Here is a 22,843-nt window from a genome sequence, read left to right as displayed (position 1 = left end):
GGTGTTTGTTTACCAGCGCTGCCACTCCACGCTGTATTTTTTTTTCAAGCTTGCGCTTATGAAACACTACACAGGATTATTATTTCATGTCAACATTCAAGTACAACTATCAGAAGATAACTCAGGTAAAGTAATGCCTCACTCTGCAAGGGGGTTTGCCCGCTGGCCGCAGCTAATGGGAGTGGCCGAGTGGCGAAAGAAGGTTGAACAAAGTGTTACGGGGGCTGTCGTTTGGAGCTGGTCTGACTGAGACGCGTCAAGACAACATGTAGTGCGGAAAGGAATGAGACATATCTCTCATGACGCAAATAACGTCACGAAGAATGCGAAGATTACTAGATATCTAAAAACACAGATTATTCACCAAAAAAAACCCAGGATCTTGTTTCTTGACTCCTAAACTTCATTAAAAGACCGAAAACTTCTTCCAGGGGTGAAATGGTCCTTTAATGCAAACATAAACTTCTGAGCGTATTTACTACCTCAAGCCACTGAATATAGGAAATATTCATTCATTCAAACTGTGAGGTAGGCATTGGCATATACCTCACACACAGAGAGGTTACTCATGTCACAAAGACACCTGAAAGGCCTGTAATGGTACTGTACGTACCTGTTCCTGAGCAAAATGAGCCATTTGAACCTCCACATCCCCTGACTGCAATTTCACAGAGAGGCCACAAGGAGTCTTTGATTCTAAACCAAAGCTCTCCACTTTTTGTGAAGCTGCTGCACTGGAATAATGCTACGTTTAGGGAAGCCGCCCATGCGATACATTTGTTAATTAACAGTGTGCCCGACTCACCATTTTGTGTTGAATGGAACTCATTTCTAAATTGTTACTCACGAACCTGTCCAAAAAAGATTATGAAGTATTTTCTGCTTTTCTGACTGACTGAACATTGCAATTGTACAGGTTAAGTCTACCATACACTTTCTGCAACTTTTGGTTAGTTCTATAAATATATAATGTTATACCCGATTCTTGGTTTCCCAGCGAGTAGAAAACATATAAATGTGCAATGAAAAGCATTGAGCATTGAATAGTTGAAAATCACTCATGTCTGCTTTTTGTTATGTATGAATGCACAATTTGTTTTTGCAACTGATCAAAATTCTGACTGTGTAAATATTTTGTAAAAGCAGTAATAGCCATCCCCACAATATTGATATTGAGCTATGTGGTCAACAATGTTGTGATATTTAATTTTGTCCACATTGCCCAGCCCTACAAGAAGGTATAGGCATAGGCAGGACAGGTTTTTGCCTGCATGACAGCTCAAGAAATTCTGAGAATGTCCAAGCGAGCTGACTGAAAAGCTCTGGAGAGCCAATTGGATGGAGCAGCTAACCTGAACACAGGCAGTCATCACGATAACTCCTTCTCATGCTCCAGTGGCTAGGTCTTCAACTAGCCTTGTTGTTAAAGTCCTCGCTATGTTCTATGTAATCCTCTGAAGAGCATCACTTTTGGAGGAAAACAGCAATGACTACGCACATCTGCAAATGTTTTTGACATAATACAGAAAAGCTGTAATAATGTATAAAAGCACAACATTTATAGGGCAGGATATGAAACATTAACTCCTTCTCTGCTCCATTGAGGAAAAGGAATGAGGAATTTGGTGCCTGGTGATAGTGTAGTTGCCTCTGGATCTCACATGTACCGCTGCTGGCTAGGATTACTCCTGCATGCCAGGGCCTTTCTCCTGTGTCTCTCCTATGCTTTCTTGCCCTCAGCCTTAATATATCTGTCTTGTGTCTTTTTTTTTCTAAAGAGGGAGTGTTGGGGTTTGACACAAAAAAATAATCCTGCAGTGAGAGCTGAGTGCCTCAGGAGAGCAGTGAGAATCTCCTCCTTTGCAGTTGATTTCAGGACTGACTGGCACTGACAGGATTACAAGCATGGCTGGCATAGAGCTGGAGTCATGTGGGAACAAAGTGACATGCAGGGTCAGTGTGTGTGTGGGGAAATGATAGGCAGATACTATACAACGCCCACCCCGCTGACAACCATGAAGCACAGACTAGGTATTGAATATGTCAAAATATGAGAGAACGTGAGAAGATACACCACTGTCAAGCTTCCATGACAGTGTTGTTGTCATATATATATAGACCTAATCATCAGCGCCATGCAACTTGATGAAGGCTGGTGACATTTACGACCTGTCAACACCTTTGGCAGTTGAGAAATGTATTTGACATAGCAATTTGACAACCGTTTAGCAGTCAAATTAAATTATGACAAATACATGTTCATGTACAGTAGGCAAATTGTTGTGTCATAGCCTCATGAGACCATTCTGTGGTATACACTACTGGCCTGCATGGCTTCTGGCAGTAATAAAGGATTATATATTCCTTTGATAAACAACATGATTAAAAGACAGTCTAATTGACACAGAGAAGCTGCCCACAGATTGAATGTCCATTGTGCCCAAAAAGCAGCCAAATGCCACATGCTGACAAGAATCCCTTTGTCTCCGACGGTCAGTACTGAGGGCTTTGTTTTTCTGTCCTTGTTGTCAAGCTGTATAACTGGACTTGTAGTTGCTGTATTTTACCCCATCGTGGCCGTGTACAGTATGGAACGTGACAAAAAAGCGTCACTGTTGTTGTGGCTTATTGTGTGCACTTTTAAAGCACTGATTTTCTCCACCAACTGTGCACAGACAGACAGACAGACATGCACAAACAAGACGTTCAACAATGATTTTTTGCGGATGAGTTGACTATATAATCTGCAAGGTTCTTAATGAAACATGAATACAAGATATATAATGGCTCAATGTTTTGACGAGAAAAGCACAACAAACCATTTAAAAACACTACACGGCGTACAACACAGTAATGACATACATTGTAGCCTATTTTTTAGTTTTTTAGCGAGCGTAAAACGCGAGTTTTGGCAACAACGACGTAAATCAAAACCACTGAGGGGCCATAATAATAACATCAACAATAAGGCACAAAACATCCTTTGTCACACTGAGTAGGAGAAAGGTACACAGCATTTAACAAAGACGAGTCGACTCACCATAGTAAGAAGGAATGTCCGTCTTTCTAGCCATTGCACTTCGTACAGGAGACGCGGCAGCGTGTTTGTTTTGTTGGTTGCATATGAGACTGGAAGTGAATGGCGTTTTAAATGCTGCTGCTGTCCTAATAAATATACAGTAGCAGCTTTTTGATGTGTTTCCCCCCCGCACGCAGCTGAGAGAGCGTCAGTGTTTACAGCTCGAGACAGCGTCATTCATTATGCGAGAGGGAGGGGAGCAGGGGGGGGGGGTCTTGTGATCCCATATCCTGGAGGAACCGTCGTGCCGTGATTGGCTAGATGGTTGTCAGGCAAGCTGGCTGACCACAATATTAGTCGTCGTACGACGGTGTCGCGTGCCAAAGAGTAACCGACCTACAAGTTCACAACAAAGTCACCGGCTGATGCGTTGTTGAGCATAGGTTGTTGTGAGCTTGTAGAATGGCTATTTTTGGGCGCGCGACACCGTCATACGATGGAGACAGTGTACTCTCTATACATTTAAGCAAGAACACTGACAGAGCTACTTATATGTTTTTTGGGGGGTAATGTTATCTTACTGTAGCGGTACGACAATTAATCACATCATAAATGTAACATCTAATCACCTTCGAAATCACAAACTTCCAATCACAGCTTCGTCATCCCTCTGTGATATGGGATCTAAACTACCAGCGATTGTTAAAAGGCTACGTGACAGAAAATTGTGGGTCCCTTCTTTATCTTTATGTTGTTGTTAGTAGCGGTAGCATGAACTTATCTAAAGTGAATTGATATTGTGTGTATGAACTACTTCCTTTGCTTTACTTTTATTTTATTTTATTAAACTACGTTTAGTTCATCGACGCGTCGCTGCCGTTAGAAAAATAAGCAATCAATGTAAAAAAAACAATAAGGCTTTTGCGGACAATCATTGCCCCCTGCGGGTAGTACCGTGGTGGTGCAGATTTAAAGGAACTATCCACCAGATGTGCACAGTACATGTTCTCAGTAAGTTACAGAACAGTAGTTAGAAGAAGCAGTCTTCCCAGCAGCAGATTGGCCTAATAATATAATTATAATACATAATGTGGTGAATTAGGCCCACTGTCCAAGTCTCCATCAATTATGTTGCAATTAAGATTGCAATTAAATGCTCTGTAGTCACTAACCAATTTTGAAATTACAGTTGATATGTGCATTTGCAGAGCATGAGCATCTGCTTTGTAAATCTGCTAGCTAGACACATTGGAACATAATATTCCCTTGCAATGTAAACGTCTTGGAAATATGTAGGCCTAAAACTGTGAATTGCGTGCAGTATGGACATTGAGAATTTCTTCGAAACAGAAAACTAAGGCTATTATAAGTGTAATCATTTTATGTATGTATTGCATTGGGCCTATATTTATTGTATTTTAAAATGGGTCTGTCTGTCTGTCTGTCTGTCTGTCTGTCTGTCTGTCTGTCTGTCTGTCTGTCTGTCTGTCTGTCTGTCTGTTTGTCTGTCTGTCTGTCTGTCTGTCTGTCTGTCTGTCCGTCCGTCCAATACTTTGGTCCTAAACATTAAGCAACCTATCTCCAAACTAAACTATCTCCAACTCCAAACTGGATTGCTATGGAAAATCCTGGGCACCTTCATGCTCTGAAGAGGATGATCCCCTACTAGTTTTGGTGATACCATAGCATTTCCTCTAGCGCCACTATCAGGTCACCATCTCCAATGCGCATGAAATATCTCAAAATCGATGGGCATAGGCCTACTGTCATCATGACACACGGCATGCTCCCTGGAGGATGAACCTTAAAGGAGTAGTTCACCCAAATTATGACTTATTTTCTATCAATTACACACCCCATGAGCATTGAATTCATGGAGATTTTTTGGGTTTTGTCGCATTCCTAAGCCAATAATTTGATAACCATCGGCCAGTATAGGAGAGTCTCCTACCTACCTGAGTCTCCTACCTGCCGGTCATCAAATTATTGTCTTAGGAATGCGACCAAAAACACATGAATTCAAGGCTCATGGGGTGTGTAATTGATAGAAAATAAGTCATTTTTTGGGTGAACTACTCCTTTAACAATTTGAGTGACCCCATGGCTTTTCCTCTAGCATACCGTTTGTCAGCACAACATCTAGGCTGGGGCTGTTAATTAGGCTTTTAGACGATCATAGTCTTGTTTTTAATTAAATTAAACTTGATCCATTCATATTTTTTTCAGAAATCTGTGGGGTGAAAATCCTTAATAGTGTATCTCACATTTATTATGGTCCTCTATGAATGTAATGACTGCTCAGGTTGCCAAATGCAGGTCATTAATTAAAAGGACATATTATAATTATGGCAATGTAGCAGCGGAGCTGGAAAGTAGCAAGTTTACTGCCAACAGAGCATGATGGAAGAGAACTGTAATCACAACATTTGCTAATGGCAATAAATGTAATATACAGTATGTGCATGGTGCAATTAGTCTTTATGCATTATTGGCAAGAGTTACACTGTAGGCCTAAATGTAAATGCACATCACATAATAAAGTGTGCTATAAATTAGATATACAGTCAAATACTGTAGTTTAAAACGAAACACACAGATGTATACAAACATGAGCATGGTATTGGGTGGTAAATTGTTAGAATAGTGTACTGACACCCTTCTCTAAAGACAGATGCAGAATGCAGATTATTTCATGTCATGCTGTATATTTCTTATTAAACATGCATTACACAAAGTAGGATACAAGTCATGCTACTCCCCTCTGGGAGGCGCTACAGGTCTATTATGACGTGATACACCTGACACTTGAAAAGCCTCTTTCCCAAAGCTGCACAGAAAAGGAAAATCCAGTTTTTTATAATGTACAAGTGGACACTCTTGCAGAGCAAATGGATACAAATGGATACATTCTCAATTGCTTTTGGTCATTTCTTGAAACAGAAATAACATTCCCCAAGCTCCAGGTGAGGTGCATTTGCCATATAGGCTATGGTTAAGCACAACACCTGTAAAAGGTCATATCCCACCCAAAACAGCATAATTCTTCAAAACTAAACCATTTCTCATAGTAAAAGTCAGGCACCCAAGATCTGTTGGCATTGTGTAAACCAGGGGTCTTCAAAAAATGTCAGGCCAAGGACCCCTTAGTTGAAAGAGACTTTTTTTTTTGACAAAGCCTTCCATGCAACTTGATAAGAGGCTTTCAGTTAATAAAACATCAACTGATGCACAAACTTGGACACATCATCAGTCACTGGGTGTTTTGAGTTTTGCAACAAGACACCCTCCTCCAGGCGACCCGGCTGATCAGACCCCAGCCTGTGTCCAAGTGGCATGCTACTGCCCCAGAAACAGTGCTAATTAGGGGTTAGGGTTAGCCTGGCACCAGCCAGACCGTCAACGTGGATCCACTCACACTTGGAACGTATGTGAGTGAATCCACGCCATCAGTCCAGCCAATGCCAGGCCAGGTTAGGTGAGATGTTGCAGCAGGTGTTGGCGACACTAGGAGGCTCTAGGCACTGTGGGTTGCCTCCGGGCCTGGCTCCTCCTTCGTCTGACCAAAAGAAGGGGATTCTTCTGTGCGTTGCGTCGTCGTTGCTGCTGGGCACAAACATCTCATTCTGCCTTGAAGGATTAAACCCTCTTTGCAGGTTTTACTGCAGTCTGTAGCTTTTGGTTCTTCACGGAAGTGGTTTGGACTGCCAACCCTCTCCACCCCGGGTCGCCGTCTCTCCGGCCATCCTCTCTCTCTCCAGATGGCACCACACTCTTCTTGGTCGTCACTTCGTTTCAAAGTTCTATTTCAATACTTCGCTTCGAGGTCTCGCTATGGGAGAGCGCCCCATAGCGCGAACACAGAAGCATTTTCTTGATACACTTCTTTGCCAGACCCAGGGGGTCAGGCCTACATGAGGCTTTGTCGGTCCCTCTTTCCCTCTTTTTCAAAGTTTTCGTCCATATATGGTGCTTACATGTCCCTCTTTTTGATTGGCCAAGCTTAGCGTGACGTAGTGCTCTGTCGGCCATTGGGATTTCCGGCCATTCAGATTTCAACCACTAGGGGTCTGGCAGTACCAGGTCCCCTGGTTCACTTGTTCTTGATACACTTCCAGTCCATTTTGGCTGGATTCTGATTCACTCCCCTGACCGGAGGTCCCGCCCTCTGCCTATATAGTCAGGGGCCGGATCTATGCCCGTTCCTTCATTCCTCTTCCTGTCTGAATGCAGAACTAATTTCATCAGTTTCGCCAAAGGTTTGTTAGCTTAACTACGTTTCAACAGGCCAGGATCGACTTCTGTGACCGCGAGACTGTAACAAATCCAGGGGATTTCTGCCCCTTTTCACCGTTAAAACACGGTGTTCCGTAATATTCTCGCTCCTAGCGTTTTTATTACGGGTTAGCTTCGATCGCTAACTGTTGACCGTCGAGAGATTTGAGACTAGCTTGGTAATATTCCACAGGTTTTCATTGGTGCCTATGGGGTTACCTTGTTGGTTACCTCCAAGTGATGCTGCAGCTTTGATGGCTTTATTGATTTGTTTGACAACACTATCATCAGTGTTGTGTGAATTAAATGTTTGTTTGTTTGTTTGTTTGTTTGTTTGTTTGTTTGTTTGTTTGTTTACACATTATCTTTCCTAATGTGTGGGTTGAGCTTTTCCCTAGTTATGTAACGCCCCCTAATCACCCCTATTCAGGACAGCTGAGACATCAGTCGAATAGCTGGCTGGATTGTGTTTAACTGGTGGTGTGTTGGGTCGTGGGTGCGGGAGAATGTCATGATGAATCAACTGTTTCTTGATCTTGCTGGCATCTGACGGTGGGATAGATTGTTTTTCCCCCCACCTTGTCGTATAGCCTTGTATGCGAGTCTGCATACGGAACTGCTGTGTTCGGTTCCGGATGGTTCAGTGGCGTGCTGCTTCTTGGACCAGCCAGGGAGCACTGAGGTCTGCATGGGCTCTTCCCCTTGTCCCCTATATGGTCGTGTTACAGCCTCGCATGCAAGTCTGCAAGTGCATGCAGAGCTACTGTGTTCAGCTCCTGTGGGTTCGGTAGCATGCTGCTTTATGGACCTGAGCGCTGATGACGGCATGGCCTTTTATTACCTATAAGTGTGCATGGCTCTATTCATTCTGAGGTAAGGCAGTAGGCCTATTGTCCATATTCTCCATAATGTATTTGTATGTTTTAAATTGTATTGATCAGTGTATTAATATTATTATTTTGTTTTATTAGGAGGAGCTCTGTGTGTCCCTGCTGTTTTGTCCTTTTGTTACTATCTTGATTAGGTTATTTTGTTAAGATTGATTAATTGTGCAAACCAACATGATGTGTGGCTAAAGAGAGCTTGTATCATTCTATTGCCAGTTAGTCCGGGTGGGCCATATTGATAGTCGTACTACGGGTGGTTTGTCACGGGTGTAGGCTTGTAGTGGGGTCTAGACTCTAGTGAATGTTTGCTATGACTGCATGCTGGATTTTGTGTGCATTTTGATAGCTTGTGTGTAGTTAACCATATGTTTGTGCTTTACAGACAGTGTGAATGTGACGGAGTGTGCGCTTTCTGGTGGCGGTGAAACTTAGATTCCCCCTCACACTTCCCTCACTCACTGCACTAAGTGCCCTGGCTAAATTTTTCAGACTTTTTGGGAGAGAAAAAAAACAAAACGTTCCTATCACACAAACGTTTGGTGGCCCCCCTGTAGTAACTCTGAGGACCCTCCACAGTAAAGATTCCACCTCGCTGGGCGTTTTCACGGTCCTGTCTGCCAGCATCACCCCTGATGCAACCTAGGTGGAAAGACTGGTGACGCGAGGTTAGATGCAACCGGAAAAACGTCTTGCAAGCCACAACCATCCCTACAATGATCTGCTGTGACACATCCCAAGCAGCATTGCAGCAAGTAGAGACCTTTGTTTCTGAGCCCGATGCTCATACACCCTCCACCCCCATGCAGAAAATAATTCCTCAATTGGATTAAGGAATGAAGAATATGGTAGAAGGAACGGCATCATCAGCATCCTGTGGTGGCAGCAAACCATTCCTTGATGAGCTCACCATGGTTTTGACAGTTGAATGGACTGTTGTGCATGTGATGGCTTACACAATTACACACAACACATTGTGCCAACAGAGCTGTATTAAGGTCATGGGGTGGTTTGAAAATTAATGGGTAAAAGTAGACAAAGAGAAAATGAAGAAAATGTGGGCAGGTAAAAGGGCAGGATACAAAAAAAGTAACCATAAAACATAATATTTTTAGATACAAATTATTCCATACGTTATTTAGACAGTGTTTTTTTATGAAGATTGATCATCACATATTTCAAGATGATACATTTTACTTTGAGCACATCGTATTGTATGAGGAGAGGACCGAATTTGAGAGGGCATGAGGCTCGGATCCAGGTAGCACCTGTTAGCTCTACCTGAGGCATCACCTGCCTGGGGCTCCTCCCTCATCCCTCTAGCGAGGGTATTTGAGGAGAGAGGAGGGGAGAGAGCAAAGAGGAGTCCCAGGCTCTGCCTGAAGCCGAGAGGAGTGCTTCCTACTCCCTCAGGCAAGGGCGCATGAGTAAGACAAGCCCCATTTTCCACCTGAGGCTACACTTGACCCTCCTTCCGCCCCCTCTGGCAAGAACGTTCAAGGACGGACAGAAAGGCGTGAGGTGTCATGGCACCTGCAGCATTTCAACGCTCCTGCTCCCTCCTCACCATAGGGGGCAGAGAGGTGTCATGGCGCCTGTGGCTACTCATCCACCAGGAAATTGTATCTGTGATTAAGTGTTGATTGCCGATCCAAGCAGAGAATGATCTCCAAAGGGGTAATGGTGCTTTACCTTACAGGCATTGAGAACACATTTAGGTTGGATTGAGCCAGAGAGGAGCCAGAGTCTGAGTGCCCCTTTGAGAACATACTATAGAGTGACTGTGCTAGATAATAATGATAATAGCTCAGATTTATATAGTGCTTTTCTAAGTACCCAAAGTCTTTACCTGAAAGAAAAATAACCAACTTTATTAATGACTGTGCAGGTTGGTGCCTTCACTGCCTTGCATGGTTGCCTCTGCCGTCGGTGTATGAATGAGTGCGTGAAGCGCTTTGGAGAAAGCTATATAAATGCACCATTTACCATGTTTAAAGTGAGACAATAGGAGAACCGAGAGGCAGAAACCATGGGAAGCAGAGGAGAAAGCTCCGGCAGGATTCGATCACAGGTATAGCAAAAGCACATATTAATCCAAAACAAAGAGATACATTCCCATACATGATACATCTAACCCTGTGCACCCCCCCCCCCCCCCCCCAACCTCCTCAAAGCACTCCCTCTTTCCTTCTCCATCTCCCACTGCCATTCTTTCCCCATTTAGTGTTACAGCTCTATGAAAATACGTTGCTTTAATCAGGGGACGTGATGTGAGTGAGTACTAGGAGTCAAGCCACTTTGATTTACTGCTTTGTTGGACTGCACTGACCCCTGCTGCTGAATTTAAGCTCTGACTTTGTATGAATTACTATTGTTAAGAATTGCCAAGCCAAGGGTAGGTACCCTCACAAAAACTTGCTGTAATCCTAGTCTCTATACAGCCTCCCCCTGGTCAGCCGGGGCGCCTGATGGAGGGGAAAGGAACTGGTTGGAACAACGTGTTCCTTCCACGTGCTACGTCCAACCAGGGAAACTCCTATCCCCCTGTCGGGTGATAAGAAGGCTTGTTAGCTCTCATGCATTGAAGGAGGCATGAGCTCGGCTCTGGGCTCTCCCTAGGCTGGCAGAGGGAGTGTAGCGCCCATGATTACTTGGACAATTGGCACTGGGTGAAAAAAAATTGGGTTGCAAGATCGTGGGATAATAAATTGTTTAAAAAAAAGAAAGAATTCCCAAGCCTGTAAGATTGAAATTCTAGTGTACTTAAAAACAAAAGTTGCCTTATTCACTTTTGTCTAGCTTGTTCCTGTTACACGGAACAGGACCTGAAGGTCCAGAGGGCACTTGCCTGGAATGCCTTGCACGGGATGAGGAGAGTGTGGAAATCAGTCATGGGAGATGACCTCAAGAGGCGGCTGTTCGTAGCTACAGTGGAGTCAGTGCTGCTGTATGGGGCTGAGATATGGAGCCAGGAAAGGGACCTGGAGGGAGTCTACAAGAATGCTTCGAATGGCACTAGGTGTCACATGGACGGACCACATCAGAAATGTGGTCCTCTACAACGGGGACCCACGGGTCACAGATAAGTCAGAGAGAGAAGGATGAGGCTGGCAGGACATTGCGTCAGGAACTCCTATGATTAAAAATAGCACTAGAAATGAGGAAATCTAAACATTTTGCGATCTGAGGAAAGATTGCAAGGAAGGCCAAGTGGTTTCAGTTATTTTGTTAGTGATTGATATGCCTTCAACTAGGTAGGCCTATAACTCTGTGTGGTGGATCCCTAAACCAAAACCAATCCATTTAAGACAACGTCCCCTTGACCCCTTCCTTAAACCCTCCACTGTGTCTAATTAAAGTTAGCCGATTTTCATGCCTGTGCTATGGGGGCGGAGAGGCCTGAATAGAGTCCTTACTGTGTCCATAGTAGTCTACTGTCACTGTCTTCAATGGCCTGAGGAGAAAAAGAGCAAATCACCAACATGCTGTTTAAAACTGATCATGAATGCTCACTATGACGATAGTTCTCCTCAGGTGTTAGATACTTTTCTCAAACAAGATTTATCAGTATTACAGAATTGATCAAAATTGCATTTTCATGTCATGCAGTACTAGCCTATTCCATAGAAGGCACAGAATGAATCTGTATACTTGATGTTATTGCCTGACAATCTTGGCTTCAACTTCAAATGAGAACAACCCAATTACAGCCAAATCAGCCCAAACAAAACATTACTTACTGTATGCATCACTTGACTCCAAATACACAAACCTTTCTGACAACTCCCACCAACTTCCTGGGTATTAAGACTGTTTCTACTCATGGAATGTCGAGAGAGAGAGAGAGAGCGAGAGAGAGAGAGAGAGAGAGAGAGAGAGAGAGAGAGAGAGAGAGAGAGAGAGAGAGAGAGAGAGAGAGAGAGAGAGAGAGAATCACCAGTAGATCCCCACTGGCCCCTGACCCCCTCCCATTGCCTCAGCCTCTCCCAGTCCCAGAGAAACAGAGGAACAGAAAAACAAGAAACGAAAGATGGAGACAGAAACACAGATGGAGACGGAAACAAAGAGATGATAGATAGTGTAACAGAGAAGTCCTCTGTTACTTGCATATGGTCGCTTTGGTATTTGCACGGCATAATTTGCACATTGTAGTTTGCACAGAAAGGAATGCAGTCATGATTTTATTGTTGATTACATGTAACTGAACATTTTGAGTTGTTTCCTGTCCAGCTGTGCTGGCCACTCAGCTAACTAGTCCACCTATGGAGACAACATGTTTGGGTATAATCTGGCAAGTGCAATATGTGTACTGTATATGAGGGCAAAAGAGACCAAGTGAAATGTGTGAGGGGCAATATGGCTAATGCTAAGTAATGATTGAAAACTTAACATGTACAAAGTTGGGCTGTTCTGTTTGCCAGTGTAATTGGGCTGGACCAAGTCAGAAGGGCAGAGGGGGGTTGTAAATGTGTATTTGGAATTGCGATGGATATTGTGTAATGTTGTAGTAGGAGAATCATTAGTGGTGTAGTTCATGGAGTTTTAAGATATTTTATGAGAGTTAATGTTATATGTATTTCTGTATTTCTGTATTTCTGTATTTCTGTATTTGTATATTTGTTGATCTACCCCTTGACATGGTGGAGTCCTAATTGCCTCAGCTGCTCCAGATGAGTATAAAACCTGCCAGTAAGTAGCATGTACTGCTTGAGGTAGATTGAGAGCCAGGCACCACCATGCCACCTGTGTTGGAGTGCCTGTGTTGTCTTTTGTGAATTTTATGTCGGTGAATAAACACACCTCTTGGTTGCACTTTACATGCGCCTCTGTAGCCTACTGCTTCCAGCTGCGAAAGGGCTCATTCTTACAGATATATAGATTAGATAGATAGATAGATAGATTGTGAGATACGTGTGTGTGTGTGTACATACTGCACACATAAATATCTCTGAAACCAGAGAAATAGGAGCAGAGTCAATAATAAATAAAATGGTAAATTTTCAGCTGTAAACATACAGTAGGCTGTATACTGTATCATCAATCATCATGGCAGAAACCTGGCTCTGGATGTGGAATTTCCCTCGGGATCAATACAGTTTGTTTACCCCACACAGCTATCAGATACACTTCTGAAGTGATAATGATATGAAAAGCTATACTCAAAAACATGAGTGGTGCTGGGCTCCGAGGGCGTCTATAAAAAGAACTTTCCCATTTCCCGGCAGCTCCCGAGTAGATTACTGCTTCCAGCAATCTGTTCTCCCGCGAGGAGCGTTTGGCTGCTCCGGTTGCTGTTACAAAATGATACAAATCTGGCTTTAGATAGGCTCTTCCAAAAAATGTGTAGTAGGCAGGCTAGCTACACATGATAGAAATGATGTTATAATAATTACATGTCTGAATACAAAACAGTTATGAAGTGGTATGATATCCTGTCTGTAATGCTGTGATTGATTCACTAGATTCTATAGGCTATTGATAGACCTATATTATAATCATACGTTTTACATTATTGTATTTTTTTCTGATAAATACGTATATTTCCTATAATGTGATAGATCTTTATCTTTATTATATTATTTGTACAACATACACAGGTTCCTTACCTCACTATATCCGTATTTCTAGACTGTTACTCTGCATTATTTTTGTCACCATACTTTATTTAATAGGCTACTTCTGTATTTTGTTTGTTAATGACCTCTCCCTAAGGGGGCGTCAACAAGTGTCATTTGGAGCAGCGGACATCTTGGTGGGGGATAAACAGGTTGACTTAACATTGACCCCCACGCCAACCAGTATGTCTGCAGCTACTATGCGTGTGGCATTAGTGGCATTCTTACTTCCGGGTGCTTCAAAACGCCACTGAGCACTTTAATAGAAATGAATAGCTGGGGGCGGGGCAATCCGCCCTCTAGATATATTATAACACTAGGAACCCTGTATTTAATGTTTTTCAAAATAATCTTTCAAAAATGTTTTTCTAAGAAAATAATATAATGTGTAATGGTCTGTACGATGAAGTTCATGATTTCAAATGCAACACTGTGTAACCCTAGGTTTTCTTTCTGTAATGATATGTCCACGCCCCACCATTGCCCCTGGTGATGAACTTGAGTAGTGATCCTCAGCACCTGAGCTGATCTAGAGCCCTATAAAAGCAATATGTCTGTCTGTGATCCACCTATAGCACTGAGATGGTCCCAGGACCAAAACGTTTGCTTTTTTAAATTCACCCTTCACTATGAGCACAGAGTACTTTATGAGCAATTAAAAATAAAGAAATTCTATTTTTTTAAGTCTCTGTCTAAGGAGAACTGGGGACCCCCAGCCCCCACCCTGACAAGCACTTGTAATGTAGGAGTTGAGGCATTACATTCAGTTTGACTGGTTCCACTGATAAATATTGTGAAAATAGCCGATCTACTACAAGCTCACACACTGCAAGGCGTTGTGAGCTTGTAGATCGGCTATTTTCAACATTTTTGCCAATTTGCCAATTTAGCCAATGTTTGACCAATTCTTATAGTATAGGTTGTTAATGACTTTTGATGCAGCAATGTCTTTTCATTTAATTTAATTTCTACTTTTTTTGAAGGTATTAAAAAGGTCTTAAAAGTCCTTTAATACTGTCATCTGGGGAGTGGGGACCCCCCAAAATCATGTGGGGAGGGGGGTCCCGACCGACAGGTTGAGAGAACCACTGAGGGCTACTACCTGTAATAAAGGTCCTGACTGTCTACAAAGATGCACGCACGCACCACAGCCCTGAGTGAAACCGGTGGCCATTAGGACCATGGGATGCGGGCATGGATGTGGGTCGCTCGGCAGATCGTCCCTGTACAGAGCGTGGTGTAAACGGAGTACTAGGAGACACCACATCACTGCTCTCTCTGCTCTGCGATGCTGCCTGAAGTCCAGGTGTTGCGTCCAGGCTGCAAACTGTCTGTGTTTCCACATAATAGTGCATTTCATTGTGTGAGCGCTCTGGCTTGGTGGTGATGATGACCAGAAGAAGTGGACCAACGCTTGGCAAATCGGGGAAATAATTGGACAGTCGCAAAATGAGGACACGAGTGGTAACTATGGGCAATAAACTATTTCGGACAGGACAAGAATCTCTCAGCATTTTAACCTCTCATAGTCTTAGCAACATTGACACAGATATAAGATGTTTGTTTTTTCCTTCTTCTTCGTTATACAGTATTTAATATTCTATTACAGTGTCTGTGTGTGTGTGTGTGTGTGTGTGTGTGTGTGTGTGTGTGTGTGTGTGTGTGTGTGTGTGTGTGTGTGTGTGGGGGGGGGGGGGGGGGACCATTTATAGGCTATATATACGTATATATATGTATTATATACATACGCACACACACTATATATATAGAGAGAAAGAGAGACACACACAGAGAGAGAGAGAGAGAGAGAGAGAGAGAGAGAGAGAGAGAGAGAGAGAGAGAGAGAGAGAGAGAGAGAGAGAGAGAGAGAGAGAGAGAGAGAGAGATTCATTTTTAAAGTTGGCATTTAAGAGCCTTGACACCAGTTCTTATGTCCTAACTTTATTTAGAATTTGCATATGTAGTCAAATGTGACAGATCAGCCTTAGACCAACTTCGAGTGCAAGTTTGTGTTTTGTAAAATGTCCCTAAATGTAATGTAATTGTCTATCTCCACAGTGTCATGGTGGGGTTGTTGGAATTATCACCATCACCATGGTTACCAGTCTTGTGGTGGTGTATCACAGCAGCTCTGGTGACACCTCCTCGTCATCATCATCATCATCAGCCTACCACTTGGACAACCATGGCCCACCACTGAAGCAGCCAAAGAGTCCACTGACATCAACTCTCTCAGGATACACAGCTGTAATTGATCATAAGGTAAATATGCCCAGACTACATACCCAATACTATGTTGTTATTACTGTATGTTATTACAGTAGGTTAGGTCACTGGTTCTCAACCTTTTCAGGCCGTGACCCCCCAAAATAATCATATTTGAACTGGGGACTGGGGACAACCTGATTATCCCACACTTGGATTTGTAGGAGTTGAGGCGTTCAATTGAGTTTGACTCGGTTCCATTGTGAGCTTGTAGATCGGCTATTTTCACAATGTTTGCCTCTTTCTTATATTATTTGACAATTTGGCCAATGTTTGACCAGTTTTTATATTATAGTTTGTTAATTACTTTTGATACAGTAATGGTCTTTTTCTTTTTGTATTAAAAAGGTCTTAAAAGTCTTTAAATTGTCACTTCACTGTCACCTGGGGATCCCCCCCCCCCCCACACACACACACACACAATCATGTGAGCCCCCCCCCCCCCCCCCCCCGGGGTCCCGACACCACAGGTTTAGAACCACTGTGTAAAGGTTACAGTATTGTACAGTACAGTACAGTATGTTATGTTTGTTATCTTGTCTTATCTAATACATACATGAATCTTCTTTAGTTGCATGATTCAAACTAGGCTATCATAACAATTCACCAGGCCATCATGTAAATGTTTGATTGCGAAACTGACCCAGTTGACAGTCACAAAACAAATACATATGGAGGCAGACGGTATGCTAAATAATTCATACCATTAGCTATAGCCTCTGTCACCATGCCTGCCCCCCCAGATGGTAAGATGTCTGCTCATTTCTTACATCATATATACTTTGATCTCAAAATTTAACGTTTGTAGAGGAGTCATGTTGTTTCAGTTACACTGATACCCTGTACCAATGTAATCTGAACAGAATGTGAATCTGAAATGTTTTAGGTGCCAGGCACAAAAAAATTTTAACCGGAAGAAAAATATATAAAAGCCTTGATATTGCTTCATGATTAAAAAGCCCTTTGATTATCTCTTTTAGCCTTTTTTCATTATTATACAGCCACTCTACAACAAAGGCTTTTAGCCCTTTAGACCTGAGGCCGATTCTAAAAATGTCTTCTAAACAGTTTTTTTTTAAATTACATTTTATATATATATTTTTTTATAGCAACATCTAAAATTGCACATATGCTGTCCCGGATTGAAAGGTATAAAGGCGTATAGGTTAAACAGGTCTAAATGAGAATGCATCTATCATTTATGAGCCTGTGACCTACGTTTCTTGTTTGGATATGTAGGCCTATTCAAAATGTTCCAAGAGCACCACAGACATTATCATATTATCATTATTATATACAGTATATATTGTTTGTGTATAAATGTTTCACTCACTTGAGTGCTTGGTTGCCTTTGTAATATTCAATCACTGTACATTACATTACAGTCATTTAGCAGACGCTTTTATCCAAAGCGACTTACAATAAGTGCATTCAACATAGGTAGGGTCCCTACCTGTGTTGAATGCACTTATTGTAAGGTTAAGGAGTGTAAGGAGTGTGAAAGGGTTAATCGCTTAGCAGAGGACAAGAGCTAGTAGCCTGGCTGCCAGACACTCACAAACTTATCCCTGTCTAGCTCTGGTCCATAGCGTTAGAAGGAGTTCTCCTTAACGTTATGGTACTTTCGATTCTTCCCCTCGCACCGCGGTAGCGCAGCCTCTCGTCTGTAGTAAAAATAAAAAATACACTTTTGGTACTCATCAAAACAAAGACGGTTTAATGGAGTTGAAAGCCTATTCTACTAAGTGGGAACACTGTGAGCCCCCACCTCACGTCTAAAATACACTTTTTGGCCAGAAAAGAAAATATTTCACCGGAAGGAAGAATCTGGTCTAATAGGAAAATTCCATTGACCAGATCTGTAGAGGGCACTGTGGAGTAACGAAAAACAGGTTTTAATTCCGGTGAAATATTTTCTTTTCTGGCCAAAAAGTGTATTTTAGACGTGAGGTGGGGGCTCACAGTGTTCCCATTTAGTAAAGTAGGCTTTCAACTCCATAAAACCGTCCTTGTTTTGGTGAGTAGCAAAAGGGTATTTTTTTTATTTTTTACTTGTTTTAAAAAACACTGTTTTAAAAGCAATGTAAGTCTTTAAAAAAAAGTTATTCAAGTAAAGACAAGTTGATTGATTATTTTAAGTACTTATGTGTGGGTGAATATATGTAAAGGGCTTTTATATAAAAAAAGGAAAATAATGTTGCTATGTTGGATATGCAGGCATGTTGCTATGTGCACATGCCTGCGCGCGCGTGCACGTGCGCGCGCACGTGACGTCATAAAATATAGCCCCCTTAGTTAAAAAATCCACAGCTCACCACTGGGTAGGGAACGAAACTGCTAATCGCCAGAGGTCTTAAGTGCATTCACTGTAGCTGTCCACTGTGCAAACCAGAATTATGTCTCATGTTTCACTGTCCACTGTGCAAACCAGAATTATGTCTCATGTTTCACTGTCCACTGTGCAAACCAGAATTATGTCTCATGTTTCACTCTCTGCTTCACATTTTATGAAGTGTGTGTGCATTACATAAATGTTGCCCAACACTTATGATACACGCGGTAATGTAGACCTCATTGTAGTGTGTTTGGCTAACTGCTCCTTAATACAAGGGTGATGCGTTGGCTTTCCCTGCATTTCAATTGTCTAGGACGGTGGAGCAACAATTCAACAGCTTAGTGTCTTTGCTCTTTGAACATAATTTAGATCCTTTGGGTGTATGTGTCAAGCACTTCACAAGCACATTGATTACTGTGGTGATGCTGTGCATATGTAATATGAAGAGCTTCTGATCTGTATTCAGCTATCATCTGTGTAAAGCAGGCAGGCTGGCATGTAAATGGAAATCTCAGGTTTTCACTCGAACAGCTTGCGTTGGGCATTTCCTCTGTGCCAGATTGAATAGGCATTTGAAAATGGTTCTCCTGTGAAGTGTGGATGAGTCATGTTCCAAAACTGGCTATCGAATGATCCGAACTTGACATTCAGGCTTGGATTCTGCAGTAACAGCTCATTCTTGTGTTTGATTTTTTTTGTGTAACCAGATCGTGTATCAATCCGTTCAATATGTGCAGTTATTATATAAATTCCTTTGTTCTGGATCATTTCACTGGTGTCATTTCACTGCTGTTCTCAGCAAGTTATAATTGGCCATCATAAATACCCACCATTAATGTTTATTTATAATATACACAAAATCAATATAGTTTGTTCAGTACAGGCTCGGCCATCTCTTATGTCCTAAGCATTGAGCTCAAGTGCATGGACATACCACCTTTATCTATTTCCTGGAGTTTACTAAGGTCACCAATTAAATGATTAATGTGTCTGCCATGAAATATTTAATGAGTAAACCACTTAAAACAGGTCTGGTGTCGACCGCAATGGCAATTAAAGACCTCAGTGCTGTGTCCTTTATGGCATATACCTACATACTAATCCCTGCTTAAAGCAGAAGTAAATCCCAGCCGATATACTCCATCATGTGAGGTGTCACTTGTCAAAAAGAAGTGATCTACAAGCTATAACAACGCATCGCTATGTGGTGGTGGTGGTTGCTGTTGTTGTTGTTGTTGTTGTTGTTGTTGTTCGACACTGTCACTGTCACACTACAGAGAATACATTAGGCTTAAGTATTCTTGTTCTGTGTGTATGCAGTTGCAGTATCCAACCCAGTTTCCTACCTATCCTTACCATAACCGTAACCACACCAAACTTGTGGTAGCCATTGCCAAACATCACTACCACTAGGCTATCACAAAGCTCCATGAACATTAGTTCTTCTAATCTCATTAGTCTACTTGCCAGCAATCTGAACCTTGGAAATGCTGAGTAGTAGTACACTGAACGTTTATGTGTAGAGAAATGTTGAGGATGAGTCCCCAGCATTTAGAAACTGCTGGATGATACAGTAAATTGCATATGTTGGGCAATTAGCATAATCACCCCAAGTGGTTTTGAGGAATATTGTGGATGCTGAATCAATTTCTGACATTTTCAGTCAATTTAGAATGACACTAAATCGATTGTATTGGACAGTTAACTTATGGATTTGAAATCATTTATATTTCAAATACAATATATATTTTATATTTGTTATATATTGTGGGATATTTATTTATCTGCAAATGATGCAGAACATGTACATCTTAATTCACAGACCATTACAATCTGAGGAGACTCACAACTGGGTATTGGAAATATCATACTAAACTAGAATAATCTGACTATGGCTACATAATATCCTCTAAAAAGAAATATAGAAAGTAGAACACATGAGCCCTCGAACAGGTTTTAAAATACTTATTATAGTATATCAAAGTATCACAATACGTGACATTAATTTGCCGAAATGAAGAAAGTTCAGAGAGGATAATTGCCTCAGAAATCAGTTCTGAGACTGGACCAGACCTCAGTTCTGGCCAGACCCAGCGCCCAGTAATCTGCCCATAAGGCTCAATGGATCTGCCTAGCAATACCGTGGCTGACACCATCTGTCGCTCGAGTCACTGAAGTGTACCTAGCCCTGGAACTGGTGCTGGACCTCCCTCTGACGCGCTGTGGGAAATTTGTCACGGAGGTACAGTACGGAGGTTTTGCCATTTCTTGTGACAGGTTGTGTTTATGCATGGTCACTCAGAGAGGGATTGCAGAGGTGTTTGTGTATCTGCTGAAGGTTTGCTCGTGAGACTAGTACCTAACCTCATCAGCCAACACCTCTTCAAAACTATCGCTAGCTGCTTTTTCATTGTTGGCAGAATGAAGCCTTGGGCAGAATACGGAAGCAAAACTAAACTAGAAAAAGTGCTCCTCGGAGCACAGGTCTCGGCCTGGTTAGGTAGGTTATTGTGGCCTCCTGGTGGCGCTATAATAGGCCAATGTGAAAAGGGTGCCATTTATTCTTAGGCCTTTCACGGCAATCGGACCTTGCATTCATGATTTGAGGCATTTTGTTCCAAAAATGTGTTTTGCTAAATTAGACCTGCTGGTGGTGCTATAACAGGCCAATGTGAAAAGGCTGGCATTTCTTCCTCGGCCTAATGGGAATTTGCGTGTGAAATTGCACGGAAAGCGCAAGCTGCGTTCATGATTTGAGGCATTTTGTTCAAAACGGACCAATCCTGCAAATTTTGGAAGCCAATCTTAGCCAATGAGGATGGAATATGGACAATCGGACAGATCCGTGTTGATCACATGACTATAGAGATACTGTGTACCGATTTGCATGACGTTTGGATAAAATCTGTAGCAGTAAAAGGGTTTTGCACAAATCGGCCTCCTGGTGGCGCTATAACAGGCCCATGTGAAAAATTTGGGGCACAGTTTCACAGCAACCGGGCCAACGGTGCCTGAGATTAGCTGTTCACAGACAGATGGACGGACGGACACACAAACGGACACACAAACGGACGGACAGGGGGTAAAACATACTCTCTCGCCATGCCTTTCGGCCTGGCGGAGACAATAAATCACGCGTCTGACCAATTTCTGATCAGTCACACTATCTAAACTTTATTTGCCAAGACAGAACATCTCGGAGGTGCAAGAACAGCCAAATACAGTTCTTATAGGCACGGTTGAAGTTCTGAATGACGGCATTTTGTAGTTTGCCTACCCTGTCCATACAAACTTCGGACATTGGTTGAACCCATTTAGACCTGAAGCCGATTCTAAAAATGCCTTCTAAATCGTAACAGTTTTCTGAAAAACGTATGTCGCTCAAATGCTTTCCCAGATTGAATGGGTTAAGAGAGATTCTCACAAGTTAAGTGCACTAACAAAAACAAATTGGGGAGATACAAACAATATATAGAGGATCTTATCAAGGTAGATAATTTTGTTCAAGGAGATATGAGCAAGTTCTTTTTTAAATGCCACTGTTGTGCCCCCGAGTAAAACCACTGGGAAAATAGATATTCAATATTATTAGTAGTAGTTATTAGTATTAGTAGTACTAGTGGCCTAGTATTAGTATTAGTATTATTGTATAAGGCAATAGAACAAGGCAGTTTCCCAACAGTTTGATTGATGTTGATGGTGGAGTTGTTGTTAGCAGCAAGTTATCTGGGTGGAGAAGCAAAGCTGCTGCTCTCTTTGTCTCCACCAGTGGGAGATAATAGGAAAAGCACAAAGGCACTGTGGAATTAAATTGACTTTGTTTTGTTCTGGTAGTATTGGACCAGACAGGTGACAAAGAGGGAGAATAAGTAGAATTCAATCCAAACACAGTGTGGTTTGCAGTTCACACCTTTGCACTGTTTAAACGATTGCAGAAGAATGAAGTGTGGAAGTGGAGAGAAGTGTAATTTCTGCAGGTGTGAGCTGGACTCCTCCACCTTTCCTGACTCAGCCAAGTTACAGCACGATAAAGGAAGGCTGAGGCGCCTCTGAAAAATGAATACTAATGAAAAACCCTAGTCACTTACATCCAGTGATGAGCTGTGGATTTATGAACTAGGGGGGCTATATTTTCTGACGTCACGTGCACGCATGTGCACATAGCCAATCAGCTCAGTGCTAGTTGAAATACTGTATTCAACATGTGATTTTTTATGTAATTATATCTTATTATTTAGTTGCATTGTTAATTTGTTGTTTTTATTTTTGTTTCAATTAATTAATTATTTTATTTTCCTTTTAGTTTTATATAAAAGCCCTTTACATATACTCACCCACACATAAGTACTTAAAATAATCAGACAACTTGTCTTTGTCTTGTCTCAGAGAACTGGGTCCTCTTCTAATTAAGCGATCCCCTTCACACTCTGCAGTGCAGAGACTGTTGTCTCTC

General features: G+C 42.1%; 2 protein-coding genes across 6 annotated transcripts in view; one reads left to right on the top strand and one right to left on the bottom strand.

Annotated features, from left to right (window-relative positions):
• slc44a5b (solute carrier family 44 member 5b) overlaps nucleotides 1-3,224 on the bottom strand; it is a 66,020-nt gene extending 62,796 nt beyond the window's left edge. For all 5 annotated transcript variants that reach the window (XR_013933241.1, XM_080429789.1, XM_080429791.1 and 2 more), the window contains exon 1: nucleotides 3,041-3,224. Coding sequence is in view for 4 of the 5 variants with exons in the window: in XM_080429789.1 (XP_080285915.1) it covers nucleotides 3,041-3,074 (34 nt within the window). In the remaining variant the exon portion in view is untranslated. The remainder of the gene's footprint in view (nucleotides 1-3,040) is intronic.
• An 11,827-nt stretch (nucleotides 3,225-15,051) lies between these two features.
• Nucleotides 15,052-22,843, top strand: part of st6galnac5b (ST6 (alpha-N-acetyl-neuraminyl-2,3-beta-galactosyl-1,3)-N-acetylgalactosaminide alpha-2,6-sialyltransferase 5b) — a 22,957-nt gene continuing 15,165 nt past the window's right edge. Inside the window, exons 1-2 of the mRNA XM_080431093.1 lie at nucleotides 15,052-15,254; nucleotides 15,849-16,052. Of these exons, the coding sequence (XP_080287219.1) occupies nucleotides 15,240-15,254; nucleotides 15,849-16,052 (219 nt within the window). The 5' untranslated portion in view covers nucleotides 15,052-15,239. The remainder of the gene's footprint in view (nucleotides 15,255-15,848; nucleotides 16,053-22,843) is intronic.

This window comes from Gymnoscopelus braueri (genome assembly GCF_963280865.1).
Source record: "Gymnoscopelus braueri genome assembly, chromosome: 6".
Classification (NCBI taxonomy): domain Eukaryota; kingdom Metazoa; phylum Chordata; class Actinopteri; order Myctophiformes; family Myctophidae; genus Gymnoscopelus; species Gymnoscopelus braueri.
The sequence above is the reverse complement of the archived record's forward strand: the minus strand, read 5'-3'. Positions and strand labels throughout refer to the sequence as shown.